The following is a 25,782-nucleotide window of genomic DNA, read 5'->3' on the forward strand; positions in this document are numbered from 1 at the left end:
CTTGAGTATTTTCACTTTGTAAATACAATATAATGCATGTTTATAATTATTGCAGCAATCTTTCATGGGACGTACACCCGTCAATACCTCATAAGTACACACTTCAGTATTTTCACTTTGTAAATACAATATAATGCATGTTTATAATTATTGCAGCAATCTTTCATGGGAAGTACACCGGTCAATACCTCATAAGTACACACTTGAGTATTTTCACTTTGGAAATACAATATAATGCATGTTTATAATTATTGCAGCAATCTTTCATGGGAAGTACACCCGTCAATACCTCATAAGTACACACTTGAGTATTTTCACTTTGTAAATACAATATAATGCATGTTTATAATTATTGCAGCAATCTTTCATGGGAAGTACACCAGTCAATACCTCATAAGTACACACTTGAGCATTTTCACTTTGTAAATACAATATAATGCATCTATCTATAATTCCAGCAATCTCTGTGTGTGTGTGTGTGTGTGTGTGTCTGTGTGTGTGTTTGTTTGTTTGTCTGTGACCGCTGTTTCTCGACAACCACGGGTCCGATATACTTTAAACTTGCCAGGTATATTGCTGGGGACCCGAGGATGTGCCTTTTCAAGGTTTCATATTAATCGGAGAAGTAGTTACCGAGCTATGTCCAAAAAACGATTCAACCAATCAGAGAGCAGCGAGCTATCACGTGTGCCGAACGTGGCGAACAGACTCTGCCTCGGACGGCACATTTGAGAGCGTATTCATTTATTTCACGTTGGCAAACTATGTTGCCGTTAAACTATGTTTTAAAACTAATTTGCGATTCATCGTAACTGCGATTTGCGACCTTCCGGACAGTGAAGACTGCACTTCCGGCAGCCAATCACAGAACGCGTTATTGCGTAGGCGTGGCCGATGTGAGAGCGAGCCGAGCCGAGCGCGTGCGCCATTACGGTTCGTAATTCGATTTCTTCCGGAGAAAATAATAATTTCTCGATTTCTTATGCGCATTATTTCTCCCAATTCAGTCAGAGCGAAGGGCGGAAGCGAAGAGCGTTGTTTTTTTTGTTTACGGGCGTACGGGCGTACGGGCGGGGTAGAGCGTACGGGTAGCGTTTTTTTTTTTTTTTGGCAAGGAACGGGCACCCACGTACGGGCATGCCCTAGTGTTTATAATTATTGCAGCAATCTTTCATGGGAAGTACACCCGTCAATACCTCATAAGTACACACTTCAGTATTTTCACTTTGTAAATACAATATAATGCATGTTTATAATTATTGCAGCAATCTTTCATGGGAAGTACACCCGTCAATACCTCATAAGTACACACTTCAGTATTTTCACTTTGTAAATACAATATAATGCATGTTTATAATTATTGCAGCAATCTTTCATGGGAAGTACACCGGTCAATACCTCATAAGTACACACTTGAGTATTTTCACTTTGTAAATACAATATAATGCATGTTTATAATTATTGCAGCAATCTTTCATGGGAAGTACACCCGTCAATACCTCATAAGTACACACTTGAGTATTTTCACTTTGTAAATACAATATAATTAATGCATGTTTATAATTATTGCAGCAATCTTTCATGGGAAGTACACCGGTCAATACCTCATAAGTACACACTTGAGTATTTTCACGTTGTAAATACAATATAATGCATGTTTATAATTATTGCAGCAATCTTTCATGGGAAGTACACCCGTCAATACCTCATAAGTACACACTTGAGCATTTTCACTTTGTAAATACAATATAATGCATGTTTATAATTATTGCAGCAATCTTTCATGGGAAGTACACCCGTCAATACCTCATAAGTACACACGAGTATTTTCACTTTGTAAATACAATATAATGCATGTTTATAATTACTGCAGCAATCTTTCATGGGAAGTACACCCGTCAATACCTCATAAGTACACACTTCAGTATTTTCACTTTGTAAATACAATATAATGCATGTTTATAATTATTGCAGCAATCTTTCATGGGAAGTACACCGGTCAATACCTCATAAGTACACACTTGAGTATTTTCACTTTGGAAATACAATATAATGCATGTTTATAATTATTGCAGCAATCTTTCATGGGAAGTACACCTGTCAATACCTCATAAGTACACACTTGAGTATTTTCACTTTGGAAATACAATATAATGCATGTTTATAATTATTGCAGCAATCTTTCATGGGAAGTACACCTGTCAATACCTCATAAGTACACACTTGAGCATTTTCACTTTGTAAATACAATATAATGCATGTTTATAATTATTGCAGCAATCTTTCATGGGAAGTACACCCGTCAATACCTCATAAGTACACACTTGAGCATTTTCACTTTGTAAATACAATATAATGCATGTTTATAATTACTGCAGCAATCTTTCCTTGGAAGTACACCTGTCAATACCTCATAAGTACACACTTGGGTATTTTCACTTTGTAAATACAATATAATGCATGTTTATAATTACTGCAGCAATCTTTCATGGGAAGTACACCTGTCAATACCTCATAAGTACACACTTGGGTATTTTCACTTTGTAAATACAATATAATGCATGTTTATATTTACTGCAGCAATCTTTCATGGGAAGTACACCCGTCAATAATAATAATAATAATAATACATTTATTTTATATCGCGCTTTTCAAGAAGCCCAAAGGCGCTTTGACAGAGTACAAAAAAACAAGTGCAAAAAGACAAAAATCAATAGGTAAATAATCAAAGCAAAAGGAAAGAGAAAGAGAAGGAGAAGAGATATTCAGGGGTTAAATGCTGTGGGTTAAATGTTGAATGCAGTGTTGAACAGGTGGGTCTTGAGTGATGTTTTGAATGTGGTGAGTGAGGAGGAGTCTCTGATGGTGTGACGTAGTGAGTTCCAGAGGGTGGGAGCAGCGATGGAGAAGGCCCTGTCCCCCCAGGATCTGAATTTGGTCCACATGGGGGGGGGGGGGTGGTGTCAGGAGGTTGGTACCAGCAGAGCGGAGGTTGCGGGTGGGAGTGTGTCTGGAGAGGAGGTCAGTCAGGTAGGATGGGGCCAGGTTATGGAGGGCTTTGTAGGTCAAGAGGAGGATTTTGTGCTGGATTCTCTGGGGGATGGGGAGCCAGTGAAGCTTGTAAAGGACGGGGGTGATGTGGTCACGGGTCCGGGAATGGGTGAGTAGACGGGCAGCGGAGTTCTGAATGTATTGGAGTTTATTGGTGATTTATTGAGGGTGAACCATAGAGGAGGCTGTTGCAGTAGTCCAGACGGGAGGTGATGAAGGCGTGGATGAGGGTTTCTGCAGCCGTGGAGGAGAGGGATGGACGGAGACGGGCGATGTTTTTCAGGTGAAAGAAGGCTGTCTTTGTGATCTGTTTAGTGTATTTGTCGAAGGAGAGGGTTTGGTCAAAGATGATGCCAAGATTCCGGATGTGAGGGGAAGTGGATACTGGGAAAACCGTCGATGTTGAGGGCAAAGTTATGGGTGGATTTGGTGAGCGTTTTTGGGCCAATGATGATTATTTCAGATTTATCATAGTTAAGTTTGAGGAAGTTGATTTGAATCCAGGATTTTATTTCAGTGATGCAGTTTGTCAGGATAGAGTGGGTGTCGGTGGAGACGGACTTGGTGGAGATGAAAAGCTGGATGTCATCGGCGAAGCAGTGGAATTGGAGACCATGACGGCGGGTTAAGTGACCAAGGGGGGACAGGTACAGTATGAAGAGGAGGGGGCCGAGAACTGAACCTTGGGGGAGGGGAGCAGTGGGGGATTTGCATTTATTGATGGAGATGAACTGGCGTCTGTCAGAGAGGTATAATTTGATCCAAGAGAGGGCAGTGCCGGTAATGTTAAAGGTGGTTTCAAGTCGGGTGAGGAGGATGGTGTGATCGATGGTGTCAAAGGCGGCGCTGAGGTCGAGGAGGATGAGAATGTTGAGGTTGCCGGCATCAGAGGAGAGGAGAAGGTCGTTGGTGATTTTGAGGAGAGCAGTTTCAGTACTGTGGTTGGAGCGGAATCCGGATTGGAATGTTTCATACAGGTCAATACCTCATAAGTACACACTTGGGTATTTTCACTTTGTAAATACAATATAATGCATGTTTATAATTATTGCAGCAATCTTTCATGGGACGTACACCCGTTAATACCTCATAAGTACACACTTGAGCATTTTAACTTTGTAATATTTATTATTATTGCAACAATCTAATGATTGCAGTAATCTAATTATTATTACAGTAATCTATTTATTATTCCAATTATTAATTATTATTCCAATTATTAATTAATTATTAATTATAATGAATTATTATTACAATTAATAATTATTATTATCTAAGTATTATTGCAGCAATCTTTGTTTATAATTACTGCAGAAATCTTTCATGAGAAGTACACCCGTTAGGAAACTGTGTGTTGATGTACATTTTATCTGCAGCTTCGAAATTTCTAGGTTTTCAAATTTCCTGAAAAAGTTTTAATCGACACGTGTGGGACTTTGACTTGAAGCCATCGATACATTGTTTCCACACTTCACTTGTTGCACTTTCCAGATTGTTTATTGACATTATTTGAAAGACAAAAAAACAAAATCGATGTTGTATGTTTGTATGATTCATATAGATGTTGGAAGAAAGCGTTTATAATGACACCTGGAGCACATCAAAGGAAACGCTGCATAAAGTATCTGTTTGTACTTATTGCAGAATTTCCACGGGTTCAACTAGTTTATAGAAACTGACAATGAAATCCCAGTGCATGTTTCCAGTGTAGAGTGTTATTTACCCAGAGAAATAGGAATTGCAGCGTGAAGTGAGACAGAGTAAAACAAAATGGAATAAGAAAAAGTTTATACTGCAAGAAATGACAGACGTGATGAATTGCATCAACGTTTGTGGGACAAATGAACCTTAAATAATCGGCCTCATCTCGTATTAATTAATTTGGACATGAATCTGAAACAGAGATTGAAAAGAAAGTGATACTTGACACTCAGCATTTAAAAGGATAGAGCACAGACAAACAAGGCTGAGAAGGTAAAGACAAACAAGGCTGTGAAGGCAAAGACAAACAATGCTGTGAAGGTAAAGACAAACAAGGCTGTGAAGGTAAAGACAAACAAGGCTGTGAAGATAAAGACAAACAAGGCTGTGAAGATAAAGACAAACAAGGCTGTGAAGGTAAAGACAAACAAGGCTGTGAAGGTAAAGACAAACAAGGCTGTGAAGGTAAAGACAAACAAGGCTGTGAAGGTAAAGACAAACAAGGCTGTGAAGGTAAAGACAAACAAGGCTGAGAAGGTAAAGACAAACAAGGCTGTGAAGGTAAAGACAAACAAGGCTGTGAAGGTAAAGACAAACAAGGCTGTGAAGGTAAAGACAAACAAGGCTGTGAAGGTAAAGACAAACAAGGCTGTGAAGGTAAAGACAAACAAGGCTGTGAAGGTAAAGACAAACAAGGCTGTGAAGGTAAAGACAAACAAGGCTGTGAAGGTAAAGACAAACAAGGCTGTGAAGGTAAAGACAAACAAGGCTGTGAAGGTAAAGACAAACAAGGCTGTGAAGGTAAAGACAAACAAGGCTGTGAAGGTAAAGACAAACAAGGCTGTGAAGGTAAAGACAAACAAGGCTGTGAAGGTAAAGACAAACAAGGCTGTGAAGGTAAAGACAAACAAGGCTGTGAAGGTAAAGACAAACAAGGCTGTGAAGGTAAAGACAAACAAGGCTGTGAAGGTAAAGACAAACAAGGCTGTGAAGGTAAAGACAAACAAGGCTGTGAAGGTAAAGACAAACAAGGCTGTGAAGGTAAAGACAAACAAGGCTGTGAAGGTAAAGACAAACAAGGCTGTGAAGGTAAAGACAAACAAGGCTGTGAAGGTAAAGACAAACAAGGCTGTGAAGGTAAAGACAAACAAGGCTGTGAAGGTAAAGACAAACAACGCTGTGAAGGTAAAGACACACAAGGCTGTGAAGGTAAAGACACACAAGGCTGTGAAGGTAAAGACACACAAGGCTGTGAAGGTAAAGACACACAAGGCTGTGAAGGTAAAGACACACAAGGCTGTAAAGGTAAAGACAAACAAGGCTGTGAAGGTAAAGACAAACAAGGCTGTGAAGGTAAAGACACACAAGGCTGTGAAGGTAAAGACACACAAGGCTGTGAAGGTAAAGACAAACAAGGCTGTGAAGGTAAAGACAAACAAGGCTGTGAAGGTAAAGACAAACAAGGCTGTGAAGGTAAAGACACACAAGGCTGTGAAGGTAAAGACACACAAGGCTGTAAAGGTAAAGACAAACAAGGCTGTGAAGGTAAAGACAAACAAGGCTGTGAAGGTAAAGACAAACAACGCTGTGAAGGTAAAGACAAACAAGGCTGTGAAGGTAAAGACAAACAAGGCTGTGAAGGTAAAGACAAACAAGGCTGTGAAGGTAAAGACAAACAAGGCTGTGAAGGTAAAGACAAACAAGGCTGTGAAGGTAAAGACAAACAAGGCTGTGAAGGTAAAGACAAACAAGGCTGTGAAGGTAAAGACAAACAAGGCTGTGAAGGTAAAGACAAACAAGGCTGTGAAGGTAAAGACAAACAAGGCTGTGAAGGTAAAGACAAACAACGCTGTGAAGGTAAAGACAAACAAGGCTGTGAAGGTAAAGGCAAACAAGGCTGTGAAGGTAAAGGCAAACAAGGCTGTGAAGGTAAAGACAAACAAGGCTGTGAAGGTAAAGACAAACAAGGCTGTGAAGTTAAAGACAAACAAGGCTGTGAAGGTAAAGACAAACAAGGCTGTGAAGGTAAAAACAAACAAGGCTGTGAAGGTAAAGACAAACAACGCTGTGAAGGTAAAGACAAACAAGGCTGTGAAGGTCATGGAAGACCATCAGGTAACTATAACACTTTCCAAGAAACTCCTTCAGCAGCACCGACGCTCTGGAGAGAGTACGGAACATTCTTCTATCCACCCTCTCCACCCCCGCCTGAACCCCCCCAAAAATATATATATACTAGTGGGGGTATGCTCACACATTGTAAGCAATAAGGAACCATGCTTCGTATGTAGCTACATAATAAATAGAAGCTTTATGATAACAGGCAAGCATCACCGACCTCCTGCGAGATATTAATTGACAACGTTATATTCAGTACATACAATCACGTGAAAAAGTAAGTACACCCCATGTAAAGTTTTGACTTTTTCAACATATTTCAACATACAGCTATTTGATCTTCATTTCAACAACATTGATAGATAAAGGTGATATAATATAACAAATATCATGAAACATTTACATTTTGTAGTCAATTGTATAATTTAAATAAACATAAATGCAAATTTCGCATGTGGAAAAAGTAAGTTCACCCTTGCCTCTAATAGGTGGTATTGCCCCCTTTGGCAGAAACAACCTCAAGTAGGCGTTTCTTATAACTGTCTACCAGTCTCTGCCATCGACTGGGAGAAATTTTTGCCCACTCCTCCATGCAGAAATCTTTCAGCTGTGCGATGTTTGAGGGGTTTCTTGCATGCACAGCTCGTTTCAAATCCCCCCACAACATCTCGATGGGATTTAGATCCGGGCTTTGACTTGGTCATTCCAGAACCCTCCATTTCTTTCTTTTCAGCCATTCCTTGGTGGATTTACTGGTATGTTTAGGGTCATTGTCATGTTGCAAGGTCCACCTTCGGTTGAGCTTCAACTTTCCGACAGATGGCCTCACATTATCCTCAAGCACCCTCTGGTACAATGAATAAATTCATCGTGGATTCTATGATGGTGAGCTGCCCAGTCCCTGATGCAGCAAAGCTGCCCCAAACCATAATATTTCCACCACCATGCTTTACAGTTGGTATCAGGTTCTTGTGGTCAAATGCTGTCTTTGGTTTTCGCCAAACATGTCTTCTGGTACTGGGGCCAAATAGCTCTACCTTTGACTCATCTGTCCAGAGCACATTGTTCCAGAAGTGCTGGTCTTTGCCGAGGTGTTCATTGGCAAACTTTAGTCTTGCCCTGATGTTCTTTGTGGACAGCAAAGGTTTCCTCCCACGTAGATCAAATTTGTGCAGCCTCTTTCTCATGGTGGACTCGAGCACTTTGACATCAATAGTGGCAAGAGCTACCTGTAGGTCCTGTGATGACATTCTGGGGTTCTTAGAGACTTCTTTCAGCATCTTGCGGTCTGCGCTTGGGCTGAACTTGCTGGGGCGGCCTGGCCTGAACAAGTTGGCAGTTGTTTGGAATCTTCTCCACTTGTGGATGATCTTCCGGACAGTCGAATGATCGATTTCAAATTGTTTGGAGATCTTTTTAAATCCCTTCCCAGACTCGTAGGCATCTATAACCTTCTTTCTGAAGGCCTCAGAGAGCTCTTTTGATCTAGGCATGGTGACGCTGCACACTTCAACAACAAAGAGCAATCCAAACTAAATGTGTGAGGTTTAAATAAGACAGGTTCCTCCAAGATCCTCTCCAACGATGTTCTAATCATTTGCACCTGAGCTGGTGCACCTGATTCTAATTTTAGGTATTTGAAGTAGTGATAAATGTCGGGGTGTACTTACTTTTTCCACATGCGAAATTTGCATTTATGTTTATTTAAATTATACAATGGACTACAAAATGTAAATGTTTCATGATATTTGTTATATTATATCACCTTTATCTTTCAATATTGTTGAAATGAAGATCAAATAGCTGTATGTTGAAATATGTTGAAAAAGTCAAAACTTTACATGGGGTATACTTACTTTATCATGTGACTGTACATACATACATACACACATGCACACATGCACACACACATACATACATATATACACACACATACATACATACAGACTTGGCATTTAATATGGAATATTTTTTTTGTGGGGGTGAACTTACTTTTCAAGATGACTTAGAACCAAAAGTTCATTGGAATTATGTTGAAATTATTCTAGATTTTGTTAATGTGACCTTTAAAAGAAACAAAAACCACATTTGACATTTCGAAGCAAATAAATTGATCCTTGAAAGTGATGTAAACTGATATCGAACTCAATTCATGGACAGTACTGTGTTAAACTTCTGTACGTTTTCCAGAAGTATCTCTTTATTTTGCACATTAGCCAAATTTTCTTTCAACAAAAACAAAAGCTAAATTATGACTGGGATTACGGACAGTAAAATTACAGTTCAGTACTTCGTGTAACCCCCACGAGCATTCAGGAGAGCATGTACATGTTGAGGCGTGCTGTTCACGAGATTTGCCAAGGTTTGGACAGGAATCGCTTGCCATGCAGTGACAATAGCCTGCTGCAATTCACGCACAGAGGTCGGCTGCTGGTCCAAGTGGTCGATTTGACGCGTTAATTCTGCCCACAAGTTCTCTATCGGATTCATATCTGGGGACATGGCAGGCCACTCCATATGCTCTACACCACGGTCAGCAAGAAAGTGTTGGATCATGCGAGCACGATGAGGCCGTGCATTGTCATCTTGGAAGACAAAGTTTCTTCGAAAGGCTGCACGAGCAAATGGAAGCAATGTTTCTTCCAGAATGACCCTGTACTTGAACTGGTTCAGGTTTCCATTCAGAACAACCAGGTCAGTTTTGCCCCCTGCATGAAAAGCAGCCCAAACGGTCACCCCACCACCTCCAGCTTGGACTCTTGGCACTATACAATCTTCGTTGTGGACTTCATGCACTTGTCTGCGCACTCGGACACGGCCATCTTGACGATAGACCAGAAATATAGACTCGTCACTGAAGGTCACGTGATTCCAGTGTCCTGGCTTCCATTGACGGTGCTCTCTGGCCCACTGCAATCGGCGCTGGCTGTGTTGTCTGGTCAGGCGTGGCTTTCTCAGGGGACGCCTGGCACGATAGCCTGCTTGAACCAGTCGTTGGTTGACTCGCCTTCTGGATACAGGCACATTTGTCAGTTGCTGCCACTCAGCCCTAAGCCGATTAGCTGACTTGGTACGGCCATTGCAGACTAACCAGTGCAGCTGACGATCATCTCTCCTTGTGGTTCTGCGTGGACGTCCTGGCCTCGGTATTGGAGCAGGGACACCCCTCTGAGCATTTCGTTTCAGGATCTTTGACACCTGACCTTGAGTGATGCCATACTGCCGAGCAATAGCACGCTGTTTCATGCCAGAATTTCGTAAAGCCACCACTCCATGACAAACAGCATTGTCAAGTTGACGGACCATCTCCAGAGGAAGCGGCAATAACTTTTGTAGACGTGCAGCAGTTGTTTTCCACTAATACAGAACGCAACAACCCTTATATACCCGATTGTGAAGCCAATCGTCAAATGTACCTGTCCTTACATTTTGTCACGCCACCTGTGATATAATCCTGTTATTGACTTCTTGCTGCGAAAGACAATCAGTGACATGGTACTTTCAACAAAGACATCACCGAAGGGTAAAAGAAACTCACCAGATTGATATACCGAGTTCAGAAAGTAAACCCAAGTCAAGAAAAAAATATATATTCCATATTAAATGCCAAGTCTGTATATTCATACATACATACATGCAAACATACATATATATATATACATACATACATACATACACATACATACATACATACATACAGACATACATACACACATACATACATGCACACATACATACATAAATACATACACACATACATACATGCACACACACACACACACACATACATACATACATACATACATACATACACACACACATACACACACACATACATACATACATACATACATACACACACACACACACATACACACATACATACATACATACATACATGCACAAACACATACATACATACATGCATACATACATATATACATACATACATACATACATGCGCGCACACACACACACACACACACACACATACATACATACATACATACACACATACATGCACACACACACACACACATACATACACACACACACACATACATATATACATACATACATACATACATACATGCACACATACATACATACATGCATACACACATACATGCACACATACATACATACATACATACATACATGGCTAACAGAGCACGCTCACCTCAAATCTGTCTAGCCTGGGTTTGAATCCTGACCCAGCTATAAACTGTCATGATCCTGGTGTTTCACATGCGGGGTGATTCATCAATCTGTGTGTCGTCCCTCGGGTGGACGTTTAACTGGGTGTCCCGTCTGCCAACGTTAGCTGCTGGATGTTAAAGTTCCCAGGGTGTTTCACCAAGAGTCGGTGAGCTATCGCTGGCACCCTGGCCAAATTCCAAATTCCTCCTCTAACCTGAGTCAAACGCTTGGCCAGCTGGGTTGGTGAAGGACTCGGGCCAAAACTTCCCCCAGCCAACCCCATAAAAACGTCGGAATAATTGTGGCCGTTGACGAAGGGGAAGAAGATACATATGCAGTCGTGTATATATATATATATATATGCTTGTGGACTTGTAATGTTTGATTGTGCAACACTGTGTTGCTTTGTCCTTCCTGTCTCTGGTTGCAGCTGACCCCAGCCCAGTGATTGATATCCCGCAGCAGACCTGGTTCATTGGGGTGATGTGCGCGGTGGCATTGCTTGTGTTGCTGCTCCTGATCGTCTGCTTCATCCGCAGAAACCGTGGAGGAAAATACCCTGGTTGGCCTTGCATGACACACTTGTTTGGCAGTTGGCTTTTGCTCCATACTTCTTCAGTTTTTCATTTTTTTTGGTGCTTTATAAGCACAAAAGCCAGGTGTTGGCTTAGCGGTTAGGGTGCCGGCTTGGGATCCTAGGATCCTGGGTTCGGATCCCGGTCGATCGCTGAATTAACGCCAGGGGGGCTGACTCACTCAGCCTGTCATCCTTCCGAGGTCGGCAAATTGGGTACCAGCTTGCTGGGATGAATGATCCCGGTGTGTACCCCGGTTTAGAATAGGTACACCGTATCCCTGCGCATCGTAAGAGGCGACCAAGGGTTGGCATCAGGAAGGGCATCCGGCCATAAAAAAAAAACATTGCCTCAAACAGGGAACCATGATTGTCATGGGGCCTGCAAGGCTAAACGCCGCTTTCGCGGGGAAAAATGGCCTTACAACGATCATTCATTCATTCATTCATTCATTTTACAAGCTGCAGATTGAAGTGAAATTATGTGCACTCCCCGCCTCCTTCCTGCCTTTCTATCTGGTTTCCATCTCGGCCTCCAAACCTCTTTCTCCGGCCTCCAAACCTCTTTCTCCGGCCTCCAAACCTCTTTCTCCGGCCTCCAAACCTCTTTCTCCGGCCTCCAAACCTCTTTCTCCGGCCTCCAAACCTCTTTCTCCGGCCTTCAAACCTCTTTCTCCGGCCTCCAAACCTCTTTCTACGGCCTCCAAACCTCTTTCTCCGGCCTCCAAACCTCTTTCTCCGGCCTCCAAACCTCTTTCTCCGGCCTCCAAACCTCTTTCTCCGGCCTCCAAACCTCTTTCTCCGGCCTCCAAACCTCTTTCTACGGCCTCCAAACCTCTTTCTCCGGCCTTCAAACCTCTTTCTCCGGCCTTCAAACCTCTTTCTCCGGCCTTCAAACCTCTTTCTCCGGCCTCCAAACCTCTTTCTCCGGCCTCCAAACCTCTTTCTCCGGCCTCCAAACCTCTTTCTCCGGCCTCCAAACCTCTTTCTCCGGCCTCCAAACCTCTTTCTCCGGCCTTCAAACCTCTTTCTCCGGCCTTCAAACCTCTTTCTACGGCCTCCAAACCTCTTTCTCCGGCCTTCAAACCTCTTTCTCCGGCCTCCAAACCTCTTTCTCCGGCCTCCAAACCTCTTTCTCCGGCCTCCAAACCTCTTTCTCCGGCCTCCAAACCTCTTTCTCCGGCCTCCAAACCTCTTTCTCCGGCCTCCAAACCTCTTTCTCCGGCCTCCAAACCTCTTTCTCCGGCCTCCAAACCTCTTTCTCCGGCCTCCAAACCTCTTTCTCCGGCCTCCAAACCTCTTTCTCCGGCCTCCAAACCTCTTTCTCCGGCCTCCAAACCTCTTTCTCCGGCCTCCAAACCTCTTTCTCCGGCCTCCAGACCTCTCTCTCCGGCCTCCAAACCTCCTCTATCCACTCGTGGATTTTTAACATGCCCCCAAACACTTATTGATCTATTTGTTAGCTCCCCCACCATGGGTGGATGGAGGTTATGCTTTCATACTGTTTGTCTGTTTGTTTTTCGGTGAGCAGGATGTCTCAGAGTTATAGACGGATTCGGACGAAATTTCGTGGACATGTGGGATATGTGACAAGAACGAATCGATTCAATTTGGGTGAAGATTCAGATCCGAGAATATTTTAAGTGATTCTTCACCATTGAGAGATTGTGCCAAAACCGATTATATATAGCACGATGTTTCAAAAGTTTGTGGATGACTTGTGACAAAACTCAGCGGACGAGTTGGTTAGGTGACAAGAACAAGCTGATTCGATTTTGGTTCAGGTCCGAATCCAGATCCGGTGTAATCAGTGGGATACAAAACATAAACTGTTAGTCTTGGGGACCAGTCTTGGTCCCCAGTCTTGGTCCCCAGTCTTGGTCCCCAGTCTTGGTCCCCAAGTTAGTCTTGCCCTGAAGGGGATGCGAGACTATTGCAATGCACTTGTCTGTCTGTCTTTCTCTGTGTGTCTGTGCGTGTCCGCATCTATATATTTTTGTTTTAATAAAATGTTTTTCTCTGCAATCACTTGTCCGATCAATGCAAAACCTTAAACATTGGAGGGACTCCCCATGGAGAATATTTCATTGCTGAAGCCCCTGTCACACCTTGACGATTTAGCCAGCGTATGCCGACGTATCAAAATTGAGTGCTGGTGTGTGTCATACGCTGGCATACGTCGACAAATTTTGTGCATGCACGAAATTTGTCGACGAGCTCGGCGTACTACGACGTATGCCGGTGTGCTTCAGCGTGCTCTTAACGTAGCCAAATTTTTCATACGTCGGCATACGCTGGCTAAAACGTCAAGGTGTGACAGCGGCTTAACTCTGACATCTTAGGTCATATGATTTGGTAGCCATCTTGTATTAAAGATAAAATATTGGACATCCTTTTATCCGAATCCACTAAACGAAAAAATTTGAAACTTGGCGTATATCATAAACACCCCATGGGGTATTTTATACAGTAATAATGGTCGTTATCAGTGAAGTGTATTCAAGCCATAATTGGTTGAATCAACATCATTATCTGAAAAATCAGAAACTTTATAATCTGATCTACTGTCTGATGTGAGTGGATAATTAAATTTATGACATCATCGTTCATGGCCTTAAAATGCCTGTTGCTGTTGGTGTATCGTTCATGTCTTTTGATGGCCTTATTGGATTGAAAAAAAACAAAAACCTTCTCTAGAACCACATGACAGATCAATACGAAACTTCATTCATCTGATTGACGAGGCATCGGGTGGTCATTAAATATCATATCTAATCAATCCAAATCCAATCAATAAATCGATAAAGCTACGGATAATGACAATGCATGCGACCGAGTCGGGTGCATGGCTGATGTGGGTACATGAGCAGGTGGCCACTGCTGAGCTGCAACAAGGTGTTCAGTTAACAATGGTATTTTTGTTCAGAATGAGCACGTGAGGCGAGACTATGCGCTCTACAAGTGTGGATCTAGTTTTACCTATATTGTCCCAAAATGTATTTTTCCCCAGACACTGGTTTTTCCTTTTTTTTTTTCTTTTTTTTTTGTATACTGAATCGAGGCTCGTGAAAGAGCTAAAAGAGCTTTTCCTTGATATCCATACATCCCATGTTTTTTTAACTTTTTTAACAGCTAGGTACCCAGTCGTACCCAGCTGCTCGTGGACTCTGTGTCCTTTCCTCCTGACAAGGTGGAAAAGTTTCTGTCAACCCTCGACTCTGATTCTGCAACTGGACCTGACGGCATCAGCCGACAGCTCCTAACATCCTGTTCTTCCGCTCTTTCACTCCCTCTCTGTTCTCTTCACTCTCTCTTTTGCTCAAGGTAATCTGCCATCTGCTTGGAAATCAGCCAACATCACCGCTTTACAAAAATAAGGTGCAAAAACAGATCCCAGCAACTACACACCAATCAGCCTTCTCCCAATTATCAGCAAAGTCATGGAATCCATCATTGCTTCGGATATGAAATCTTTCTCTTCTCCAATGGCTTGATCTCTGATCATCAATTTGGTTTCAGACCTGGTCACTCTACTCTGGACATGCTGCTTCTGCTTTCTCAACAAGGAATGGGGCTCTCCCCCCGTTGGTATTTTTGTGCACATAAGATTGTTCACGGTTCTGTTTAAATATTATTTAAATATGTATAACCTTTCCCCTTCAGTGTTTTACTCAGTGGTATATTACAACACGCTGTTTTTCTTCCTATTTAAAAGGCTTTTCTCAATTTCCTCTCCAACTCATTCCACCTCAAAAAAAAGAAATTCAATATCTTATACGTCTCCCTCACTACATGGTCTAAATTCACATTCATTCCATCCCTCCTCCATCATTCTGAACCGGATTGCTAACTTGAAAATCACAACAAACCCAATTTGTTTTCAATGTTCATCTTTCATTAATCATCCACTTTCTAAACTCCCCTCTTGCCCCTCCCATCCAAATCCCTCCCCTTGCACCTACACTCCTAAACTCCCCCCTTGCCCCGCCACTCTTAAACTCCCCCCCTACCCCTCCACTCCTGAACTCCCCCCTTGCCCTTCCACTCCTGAACTCCCCCCTTGCCCTTCCCCTCCTAAACTCCCCCCTCACTCCTCCCCTTCAAAACTCCCCCCCAACCCCTCCCATTCAAATCTCCCCCCATACCATTCCTCTCCAATTCTCCCTCCTCCCCCCTCCTCCTCAAAGCTGTCTCCTCCCCACTTCGTCTCCCTTCTATCTCATACCTCCACCCCCCCCCCCCAACCTTCTTCTTTCCTCTGCCCCCCCTCAAACAACCCCTCACTGTGCCTCATCCCTTCACCTTCAAACCTTTCATCCTCCTCATCCTTCCGTTTCTTGGAACTCTTCTGCAATCGCTGACACACTAACAACTGCTCTCCCTACCTCCCCCTCTCATCCTTCATCTTACCCTACTCCTCCCCTCCCCTGTCCTGTACCCGATGCTCCCCCTCTCTCTTCATTAACGGTATGGACCTCAAACATCCGGGGCCTTCGCTCAAACCTGACTGATCTCTCCATACAGGTTGCTTCTGACAATCCAGACTTGATCTGCTTAACAGAGACTTTCCTCCTTCAAGATGTCTCTGATTCCTTAATATCTCTTCCTGGTTACTCCCTCCTCCGGTATGATAGACCTGAGCCTCGGCCTGGTGGTGGGGTGGCTATCTTTATCAAAAACTCTCTTCCTCACTCTCCTTGCACTGCCCTCTCTCCTCCTCACCCCCAGGAGTACCTCTGGCTATGGCTTCCTCTCCGCTCCCACCTTTTGTTCATATGTGTTCTGTACCGTCCCCCAAACAGTGATGACTCCATCTACATTTCACTGTCTGACAACATGGACCAACTTCTATCCACTCATCCCAACTCTCTCTTCCTCATATGTGGTGACTTCAATTGTCATCATGCCACCTGGTTGGGTGTGGGTTCCTCTCTCACCAGTCATGGCACCTCAGCAAAGGACTTCTGTGACTCACTGGGATTGACACAATCTGTCAATTTCCCGACCCGGATCTCAGCCAATGGAGTATCTTCTCTTCTAGACTTGGTTATGACTAACTTCCCTGCTAATGTCTGCTGCTCTTCTTCTGCTCCAATCGGTTCTTCTGATCATGTACTTGTCAAAGTGGACATCTCTCTGGCCATTCTCAGAGAGCCTCCTCAGCGTCGACGAGTCTGGCATTTCACTCAGGCCGACTGGGACGGTCTTCAAGCAGCCATCAATCGTCTGGATTGGTCTCCCATCTCCACTGCCTCTGACATCAATTCTTCCTGGGAATTCTTCCAAAGCAAACTGATCTCTCTCATGCACAGATTTATCCCATCTCGCCTTCAGTTGTCTTACCCTTCCTCCCGTCCATGGTACACTGAATCTTGTGGTGAGGCAGTTGCCCTGAAACAACTTGCCTTTGCCTCTTGGAAGACTAATCCAACTGAAGGAAATCTCAGTTCCTTCCACCAAGCTCGGAACAAGTGTGTGTCTACCCTCAGGAGTGCCAGGAAGCACTATCTCTCCTCACTCAAGAATGAACTCTCAAACCTGTCTCCTTCCTCCAAATCCTGGTGGCGTCTGGTCAAATCCGTTTCTGGTGTTTGTTCCCCCTCCATCCCCTCCCTTACCTCAAATGGCCACACAGTTGACATCGCACGTGACAAAGCCGAATGCCTCAACTCTGTGTTTGCCTCAAAATCCTTAGTCCCAAACCCATCTCTCTCTGTTCCCACCTTTCCCAGTCGAACCAAACTGCTCCTGGACTCTGTGACCTTCTCTCCTGACAAGGTTGAGGAGTTTTTGTCAAACCTCGACTCTGATTCTGCAACTGGACCAGATGGCATCAGCCCACGGGTCCTAAAATCCTGCTCTGCCGCTCTATCTCACCCTCTCTCTGTTCTTTTCACCCTATCTTTTGCTCAAGGTCATCTGCCAGCATCCTGGAAATCAGCAAACATTACCGCTTTACACAAAAAAGGTGCAAAAACAGATCCTTGCAACTACAGACCAATCAGCCTGCTCCCAATTATCAGCAAAGTCATGGAATCCATCATTGCTTTCGATATGAAATCTTTCCTCTTCTCCAATGGCTTGATCTCTGATCATCAATTTGGTTTCAGACCAGGTCACTCTACTCTGGACATGCTGCTTCTGCTGTCTCAACAATGGATGGAGGTCCTCAATGCCAAACAGGAAATCAGAGCTGTCTCCCTTGACATATCACGTTCCTTCGATACGGTCTGGCACCCAGCTCTGCTCACCAAACTCTCCTCCTATGGTATCCATGGAAATCTCCATGCATGGCTTGCGGACTTCCTCTCTGGTCATAGTCAACGTGTGGCCCTGAATGGATTTCTCTCATCTCCCCTTCCCGTTCAGGCTGGAGTTCCCCAAGGCAGTGTGCTGGGCCCTGTGCTTTTTCTGGTCTTTATCAATGATCTCTCCGACTCTCTGGAAAATCCTCTGTATCTCTTTGCTGATGACTCCACTCTCTGCCGCTCCATTCCTCTTCCCTCAGATCGGCAGTCTGCAGCCTCCTCACTCTCTGAAGACCTGGACAAAATCACAGACTGGTCAAACATGTGGAACATGTCTTTCAATCCTGACAAATCTCACACTCTTACTATGTCTCTCCGAAAAGATCGACTGGACAACCCTCCCATCTACTTTCTCAACAATCCTCTCCAAGAAGTTCTGTCGCTCAAGCTTTTGGGTCTCACCATCTGCCATGATCTTTCTTGGGAAAACCACATTTCCAAGCTGGCCTCCAAAGCCAGTCGCCGACTGGGCATCCTCCGTCGTGCGAAGTCCTTCCTAGGCACACCTGAGCTCCTCACCACATACAAGGCTTTCATCCGCAGCTCAATGGAATACTGTTCTCCCCTATGGGCTGGTGCTCCTGCCTCACACCTGGCTCGGCTTCACGCTGTTGAATCCAAAGCTTTCAGAATCATTGGAATCTCCCGCGATGAAGCTATCTCTGAGGGCCTTTCACTCACTCACCGCAGGCAGGTAGGTGGTCTTTCTGTCTTCTACCGACTCCTCTCCGGCCTTGCTCCCCCAGCTCTCTCTGTGCTCTGTCCCCCAAATATTCCTACAGGTCGCACAAGATCTGCCAGCCACCCTCTGATGGTTAAACTGCCGAAATCTCGGCTCTCTGCTCACCTTCACTCTTTCATTCCTCTTTTCTCCCGCCTCTGGAACAAACTCCCACACTCACTTCAATCACACTCCTCCCTCCAGGTCTTCAAAACAGCTGTTCACCACCATCTCTTATCTTCCCCCATCCAAAACCTTGATCTTTTCTACCCCCACTAATTCACCCCAGATCCACCTTGTTTGAAATTCCAACTTCTTTCCTGGAAGTCTTGGCAGTGTCCATATGTTTTATACCTCTCCCACCCCCCCCCCCCCCCCTTTCCCATGCCTTCCCCCCAAAGCCCTCTCCCTCCCACAGTTCTCTCGATGTCTCCATGTCTCTCGGTCCCTGCTCTCAAATGTTGTGTTTGTGTCCTTCCCCCTCTCTCCCCATCTTGTCTACCGCTCCCGATGTTATTTGTTTTGTGTGTCTGTTTGTCTTTCTGTGTGATTAATGTTCGCTCTTTCACGAGCCTCGATCTTGTATACAAAAAAAAAAAAAAAAAAATGGGTGGAGGTCCTCAATGCCAAACAGGAAATTAGAGCTGTCTCCCTTGACATATCACGTGCCTTCGATACGGACTGGCACTCCGCTCTGCTCACCAAACTCTCCTCCTTTGCTATCCTTGGAAATCTCCACGCATGGCTGGCGGACTTCCTCTCTAGTCGTAGTCAACGTGTGGCCCTGAATGGGTTTCTCTCATCTCCTCTTCCTGTTCAGGCTGGAGTTCCCCAAAGCAGTGTTCTGGGCCCTGTGCCTTTTCTGGTCTTCATCAATGATCTCTCTGACTCTCTTGAAAATCCTCTCTATCTCTTTGCTGATGACTCCACTCTCTGTCGCTCCATTCCTCATCCCTCAGATCGGCAGTCTGCAGCCTCCTCACTCTCTGCAGACATGGACAAAATCACAGACTGGTCAAACAAGTGGAACATATTATCTTTCAATCCTGACAAATCTCACACTCTTACGATGTCTCTCCGAAAAGACCGACTGGACAACCCTCCCATCTACTTTCTCAACAATCCTCTCCAAGAAGTTCTGTCACTCAAGCTTTTTGGTCTCACTATCTGCCATGATCTTTCCTGGGAAAACCACATTTCAAATCTGGCCTCCAAAGCCAGTCGCCGACTGAGCATCCTCCGTCGTGCGAAGTCCTTCCTTGGCACACCTGAGCTCCTCACCACATACAAGGCTTTCATCCGCAGCTCAATGGAATACTGCTCTCTCCTCTGGGCTGGTGCTCCTGCCTCACACCTAGATCGTCTTCACGCTGTTGAAACCAAAGCGTTCAGAATCATTGGAATCTCCCGCGATGAAGCTAAGTCCAAGGGCCTTTCACTCACTCACCGCAGGCAGGTTGGTGGTCTTTCCGTCTTCTACCGAGTCCTCTCCGGCCTTGCCCCCCCAGCTCTCTCTGGGCTCTGTCCCCCAAATATTCCTACAGGTCGCACAAGATCTGCCTGCAACCCTCTTATGGTTAAACTGCCAAAATCAAGACTCTCTGCTCACCTTCACTCCTTGATTCCTCTTTTCTCCCGCCTCTGGAACAAACTCCATCACTCTCTTCAATCCCACTCCACCCTCCAGGTCTTTAAAACAGCTGTTCACCACCAGCTCTTATCTTCCCCCATCCAAAACCTTGATCTTTTCTACCCCCGCTAATTTCACCCCAAATCCACTTTTTTGAAATACCATCTTCTGTCCTGGAAGTCCTTGGTGTCCTTGTGTTTTATACTTCTCCCACCCCCCAGCCCCCCTTCCCACGCCTCCTCCCCCCAAGCCCTCTCCCTCCCACACATCTCCCTGCCCTCAATTGTTATATTTTTGTGCTTCCCCTTCTCTCCCCATCTTTTCCTCCGCTCCCTCTTTTTATATATTTTGTTTGTCTGGTTGATTTGTTTGTGAAATAAATGTTAGCTCTTTCACGAGCCTCGATTCAGTATACAAAAAAAAATATAAAAAAATACGTACATCAATGTGCCCACTGTCCTACAGGACATTAAACTCGGTGTCCTGTGTGTCAGCATGACTTAATGGATGTTGAGCATCCCACGGTGTCGATTAGAGTAAGGAAGCTATCGCCGGTTCCCCGGGCAATTTCCAATTCCTGCCACTTTCAGTCGAGTGTCCGTCTGAATTCGAGCCAAAATGATCCTCAGCCAACTCCACAAGAATGTGGGAATAATTGAGGCCTTTAAAGAAGTAATTGTACACTGTACATCTATTGTCCGCTGTTTTCTTCTGCTCTATTTGTAGAATGCCAGTTTTTCCACGAGTCTCAAACCATCCTAGAAACACAAATCAATGGACTTGGTTGTGTTGATCACAGCAGAGTTGCTTGTTTGGCTTTGAGATATTGGATTAGGTGAGCAGGAATTCACCCTATTATAAATCAATGGGGTGATGGAAGGTGAGTGATGGAACGCGTCCAAAATGGCTGAGTGTAACTTGGAAAGCTGGCATTGTTATTTATTTTCATAATGGCATGATAAGTAGAAGAAGAAGAACCACCTTTAGAGGCCATTTTTCCCCGCAGAGCAGGGGTTGGTCCCCTTTTTGAAGCAATGTTTTACGGCCGGATGCCCTTCCTGCCGCCAACCCTGTTAGTCGCCTCTTGCGACACACAGGGAATTACCAGTGAGCTGGTGCTCAATTTGCCGACGTCGGAAGGATGACAGGCTGAGTCAACCCCCCTGGTGTTAATTCAGCGATCGACCGGGATTCGAACCCAGGATCCTAGGATCCCAAGCCGGCACCCTAACCGCTAAGCCAACACCAGGCTGGTTTGGCATGCTCATTGAAAGGTAATTGTATTTAAAGCTGATGTATTTACCAGAAGAGCATCAAGCTTGGTGTTGGCTTAACAGATAACGTTGCCGGCTTAAGATGTTAGTGTCTTGGGTTTGAGGCCCTGTCGTGCTGTTAAGTAACACCAGGTGGGTTGGCACGGCCTATCTTCCGTCAGGTTGGCAAAATGAGTTCCAGCTTACCGGTTACAGGGGGCACTGCATCAGCAGCCCAGCCTCGCTCCCAGCAATGATGCAGCCAGCAGCCACAGCTGTTGCATACAAAATGATGATGAGAAGAGCATTGTTGTAAATCTGAGAAATGTACAGCACAGATAAAAATCTATATATATTTTTTTACATACTTTCTCAATACTCATGACATAAAGTTTTCGTTTCCTCAACTTCCTTTTAATAGTGAAAGAAAAAGAGAACGCACATCCGGATCCAGAATCCCAGCCGATGAAAGAGGAAACATACAGGTACAAAAGTGCTTGATGACGCACAAGGCGGTTTAAAGTGCAGCTTCCTGAGTTATGTCTGATTAGTTTAAGAATGAGATGTTGATGTGTTTATTGAGTTTTTCTGCTTTGTTTCCTCCTTCATTCATGCTGTCGTAACACTAGATCACTGGGAAGGTACGTGTGTTTCTTAAGTGTGATGTGTACTCGAAAGTGTTTAAATTGCCATCCGACAAACTTGGCTCGTTTACGTCTTGTTAGCCACTGGCAGGATCCGTTGATTGCTGCGTCCTGTTACATCTCTTTCTGCCATGTCACAGTTAATTGGCTTTACTCAGTGCCTTGCTACGGATATTGTGGTGAACATTCAATAGGGATAACGTTTCATGGCAAATTTCCAAAGGAGAAGTGGAAGATAAAAGGATAACATGCACTTTCCTAATGTAAACCTGTCTGGGCTAAAGGGGTTATGTCTGTCAATACATTAATTATCTCCACTCTTAAAAAAAAATACAACAATAGGGGATATTGTATGCGGCTCTGTCTGTCTGTCCGTCCGTCACGCTATTAAAAAAAAATACAACAATAGGGGATATTGTATGCGGCTCTGTCTGTCTGTCCGTCACGCTATTTAAAAAAAATACAACAATAGGGGATATTGTATGCGGCTCTGTCTGTCTGTCCGTCCGTCACGCTATAAAAAAAAAATACAACAATAGGGGATATTGTATGCGGCTCTGTCTGTCTGTCCATCCGTCATGCTATTAAAAAAAAATGCAACAATAGGGGATATTGTATGCGACTCTGTCTGTCTGTCCGTCCGTCACGCTATCTCCTGAACCGATGTGCAGAAATTCACCAAACTTGGTAGTTATGATCAACACATGGCAAGAAGATGCAGTATCGGTATCATTTTTGGCCTCACTTCCTGGATCAGGGTGAAAAGGTCAAACACTGCAAAATGCAACTTCGGGCCTATTTTTAAATGAAACGTTATATGCAATCAACATTGATGGTGCATGAAATATGTAACGATTTTTTGGGATTTGACCCATGGTTCATGCCCCAGGGATCGGGGACTTGGGGTCACAGAGGTCAAAACCGAAGATTTTAACTCAAAATTTGATGTTGCATCATTCCTGGTGGAACCTTTTGTCATATTTTGGCCTTGCTTAGGTGGGAAGTGTGGGGATTTAGGATGGCGCACCTTCCATCAACTTCGCTCTCATTATTAATGAAATTATTATTATTTATTATTATTAATATATAATAAAATAGTGCTTGAATTTGTGATTGCATCCCGGAGATGGACTTGAATGTGTATGTGCAAAGCTGAGTGGGTGTTGGATGCAAGCCAGGATGTGTTGCTGCGTGTTTCATCCAGTGATGACAAGAAGCCATTAGGAGGAAGCCGACCTTCCCTTGATACGGACGTGCAGCGGGGAATGAGCGAGGACAGCCTGGATGAGTACGGAGAACATAGTCAGGGACTTTTCAACGAGGATGGTTCTTTCATCGGGCAATATAGTGGCAGAAAAGAACGCGAAGGCATGGAAAGCTCAACGGCGACCTCACCTATGAACCCAACCAACGGGCCAATCATTGGCAACCACACGGCGTGACGTAGCTCCTTCCGCACCACTTTTTCCAGCAATTCTCCCCCCTTCCCTTCCTTGGCTGTTGTTATTTGTAGCTGTGCCAAGGAGTGCTTGTGTTGCCTTCTATCTTTGGGAATATCTCCAAGGGTCGAGTTACTGAGTTTTGACCTCACTATAGTCAGACTCACAAACATACCCAGGTGTGTGTCTGTAACTTTTTGTATCGTCGTTACTGATAATTGTTATGAAGGATTTTAGGCTTCTTTTTTCATTTATACTTCTTTGCATTGTAAATACAGTCCAGTTAGGATTTCTTATTCCTCAGTGTTAGTTTTTTTTTGTTTTTTTTTGTAAAACAGTGCCTCCGGCACTCCACAACCCAAACTCTTCATAAAAGTAAGAAACCACAGTAGAATAGGCACAAAATATTGTTTTTGTATATTTATGCCATACAGTACACAGTGCCATGATTCATTGTCCTGTGTCGATGAGGAACGTTGAAAGCCTCGTTTGCATGTCCGCCACGCTCAAACTCAGTTACTCAAATTTTTCCCGAGGACATTTTGTCCAATTGAATCCATCAGAAACTTTGCCAGTTATCACTGCTTTGCTCTGTATATTTGAAAGTACAGGTTTGTCCTTCTGCCTTGATCAAATTTCTTGTTTTCATTTTTGCACTGTTGCAACTTCCGTCCAATCGTGCCCGCATCAACCTGGCACGTGCCGCAGTCATTTGCTGTGCACAAATTCCGCGCCTTGTATTCGTTCCTGTGCAGGATGCCTCTGCTGGTTTGCATTCTCTGTTGGGAGCGAGGCTGTGCCGCCGATGTGCCCTCGGTATGTCAGAGTAAGAATTTGTAATTTGGTCCTGGTGCCGGTGATAGCTCGACTACACTTTGTGAAGGGCACCTCGTGATCTTTAACGTCCACCAACAAAGATATAGCTCGGTCGGGATTCGAACCCAGGCTAGACAGCTCAGAGATGAGCCATCCCCTATTTCCTGCTTCGAATGTGGTGCATCATCTCAGCACTTACATTTTCTATTAAACGATGATATATTACAGTGACCGCCCTCACTGTGCAGTGATCACAGTTAAAACGCTGAGATTTGCTTTGTTTTCATTATAGGCCACAGCAACTCATTCAATGATGACGTCACAGCTATTTAGTGCCGTTAACACGTTCTCCATTGGATTTCAGAAGTGCATTTATAAAAATGTAAATATTGTTGATGTTATTATATGGTGCAACAAGATGTCTGCAAATGATGTATTATTGTCCATAAAAGTTATATATTTATTTTTCACCGTAATGTAAAATTTGTTTATGCCATCCAGGTCTCTTGTGGCCAGAAGAGCACAAAGGGCAGTCTGAACAAGAATTGGCAGAACTTCTAGCACCACATGAATTGGCGTTTAGGTTTTGGCCGGAGTGGGCGACCCGCTCGTGTCGTTAGAACAAAGCTACAAAATTGATAACCGAGAGGGTATTGCACAACAAAACACTTCGATGCAGATTCAAGAACGATATGTTATTACAGTACGTAATTGGCTTTTATATTTATTAAGAGATGTTATAATGCTTTGTAGTTGTGTTATTGCAAATCAGTGTGATTTTTTTTTTTTTTTTGATTTCTCGTATTTTGCAGTTATCATTTTTTGTACTGCTTTATAATCGGGTTCGTTTAGACGGGTCTGTAAGCAAATGTCGAGTTACACTGTTGGAGATGGAAAAAGAACGGAGTTTTAATGTTCATTTGCGGTCACAGCATCCAGCTGAAGGCACAGAGACGGTATTTTATAGGTTTCTGACATTCCCGTTTGGCATACTTTGGATTTCCAGGATGTGCCAGCACTCGTCCAAGCAATGCATTTTGTAACCGTAGACGTCTTGCCACTGTTTTCTTTGATTCAGTGTAAATGTCGTCATTAAACCAAAGTGTACGGCTCATCTGCTTTCGTTCATTTTGTAATATTTGGTAACATTGATTCTATCTTGGGAGTGAGTTTTGTGACCTTCTGCCTGACTTTGGCAGAGCAATTTTGATCCAGGCTTTTGGTATTAGTCTGGTGACTTTGATAATAATAGATGTTGAAATGACAACTTTGATGAAGACTTTCATTAGAGCAACGCATTCTCTCTCTCTCACTCTCACTCTCTCTC

At 43.9% G+C, this 25,782-nt stretch overlaps 1 protein-coding gene across 8 annotated transcripts in view; it reads left to right on the plus strand.

The window, feature by feature from the left end:
- LOC137437105 (neuronal cell adhesion molecule-like) overlaps positions 1–25,569 on the plus strand; it is a 361,237-nt gene extending 335,668 nt beyond the window's left edge. For 7 of the 8 annotated variants that reach the window (XM_078786852.1, XM_078786854.1, XM_078786851.1 and 4 more), the window contains 3 exons: positions 11,501–11,632; positions 21,978–22,041; positions 23,405–25,569. In XM_078786852.1, coding sequence (XP_078642978.1) covers positions 11,501–11,632; positions 21,978–22,041; positions 23,405–23,642 — 434 coding nt within the window. In that variant the 3' untranslated portion in view covers positions 23,643–25,569. The remainder of the gene's footprint in view (positions 1–11,500; positions 11,633–21,977; positions 22,042–23,404) is intronic. The other variant, XM_078786857.1, reaches the window with a different exon arrangement.
- The last annotated feature ends 213 nt before the right edge of the window (positions 25,570–25,782 follow it).

This window comes from Myxine glutinosa, chromosome 11 (genome assembly GCF_964187855.1).
Source record: "Myxine glutinosa chromosome 11, kmMyxGlut1.1, whole genome shotgun sequence".
NCBI lineage: Eukaryota > Metazoa > Chordata > Myxini > Myxiniformes > Myxinidae > Myxine > Myxine glutinosa.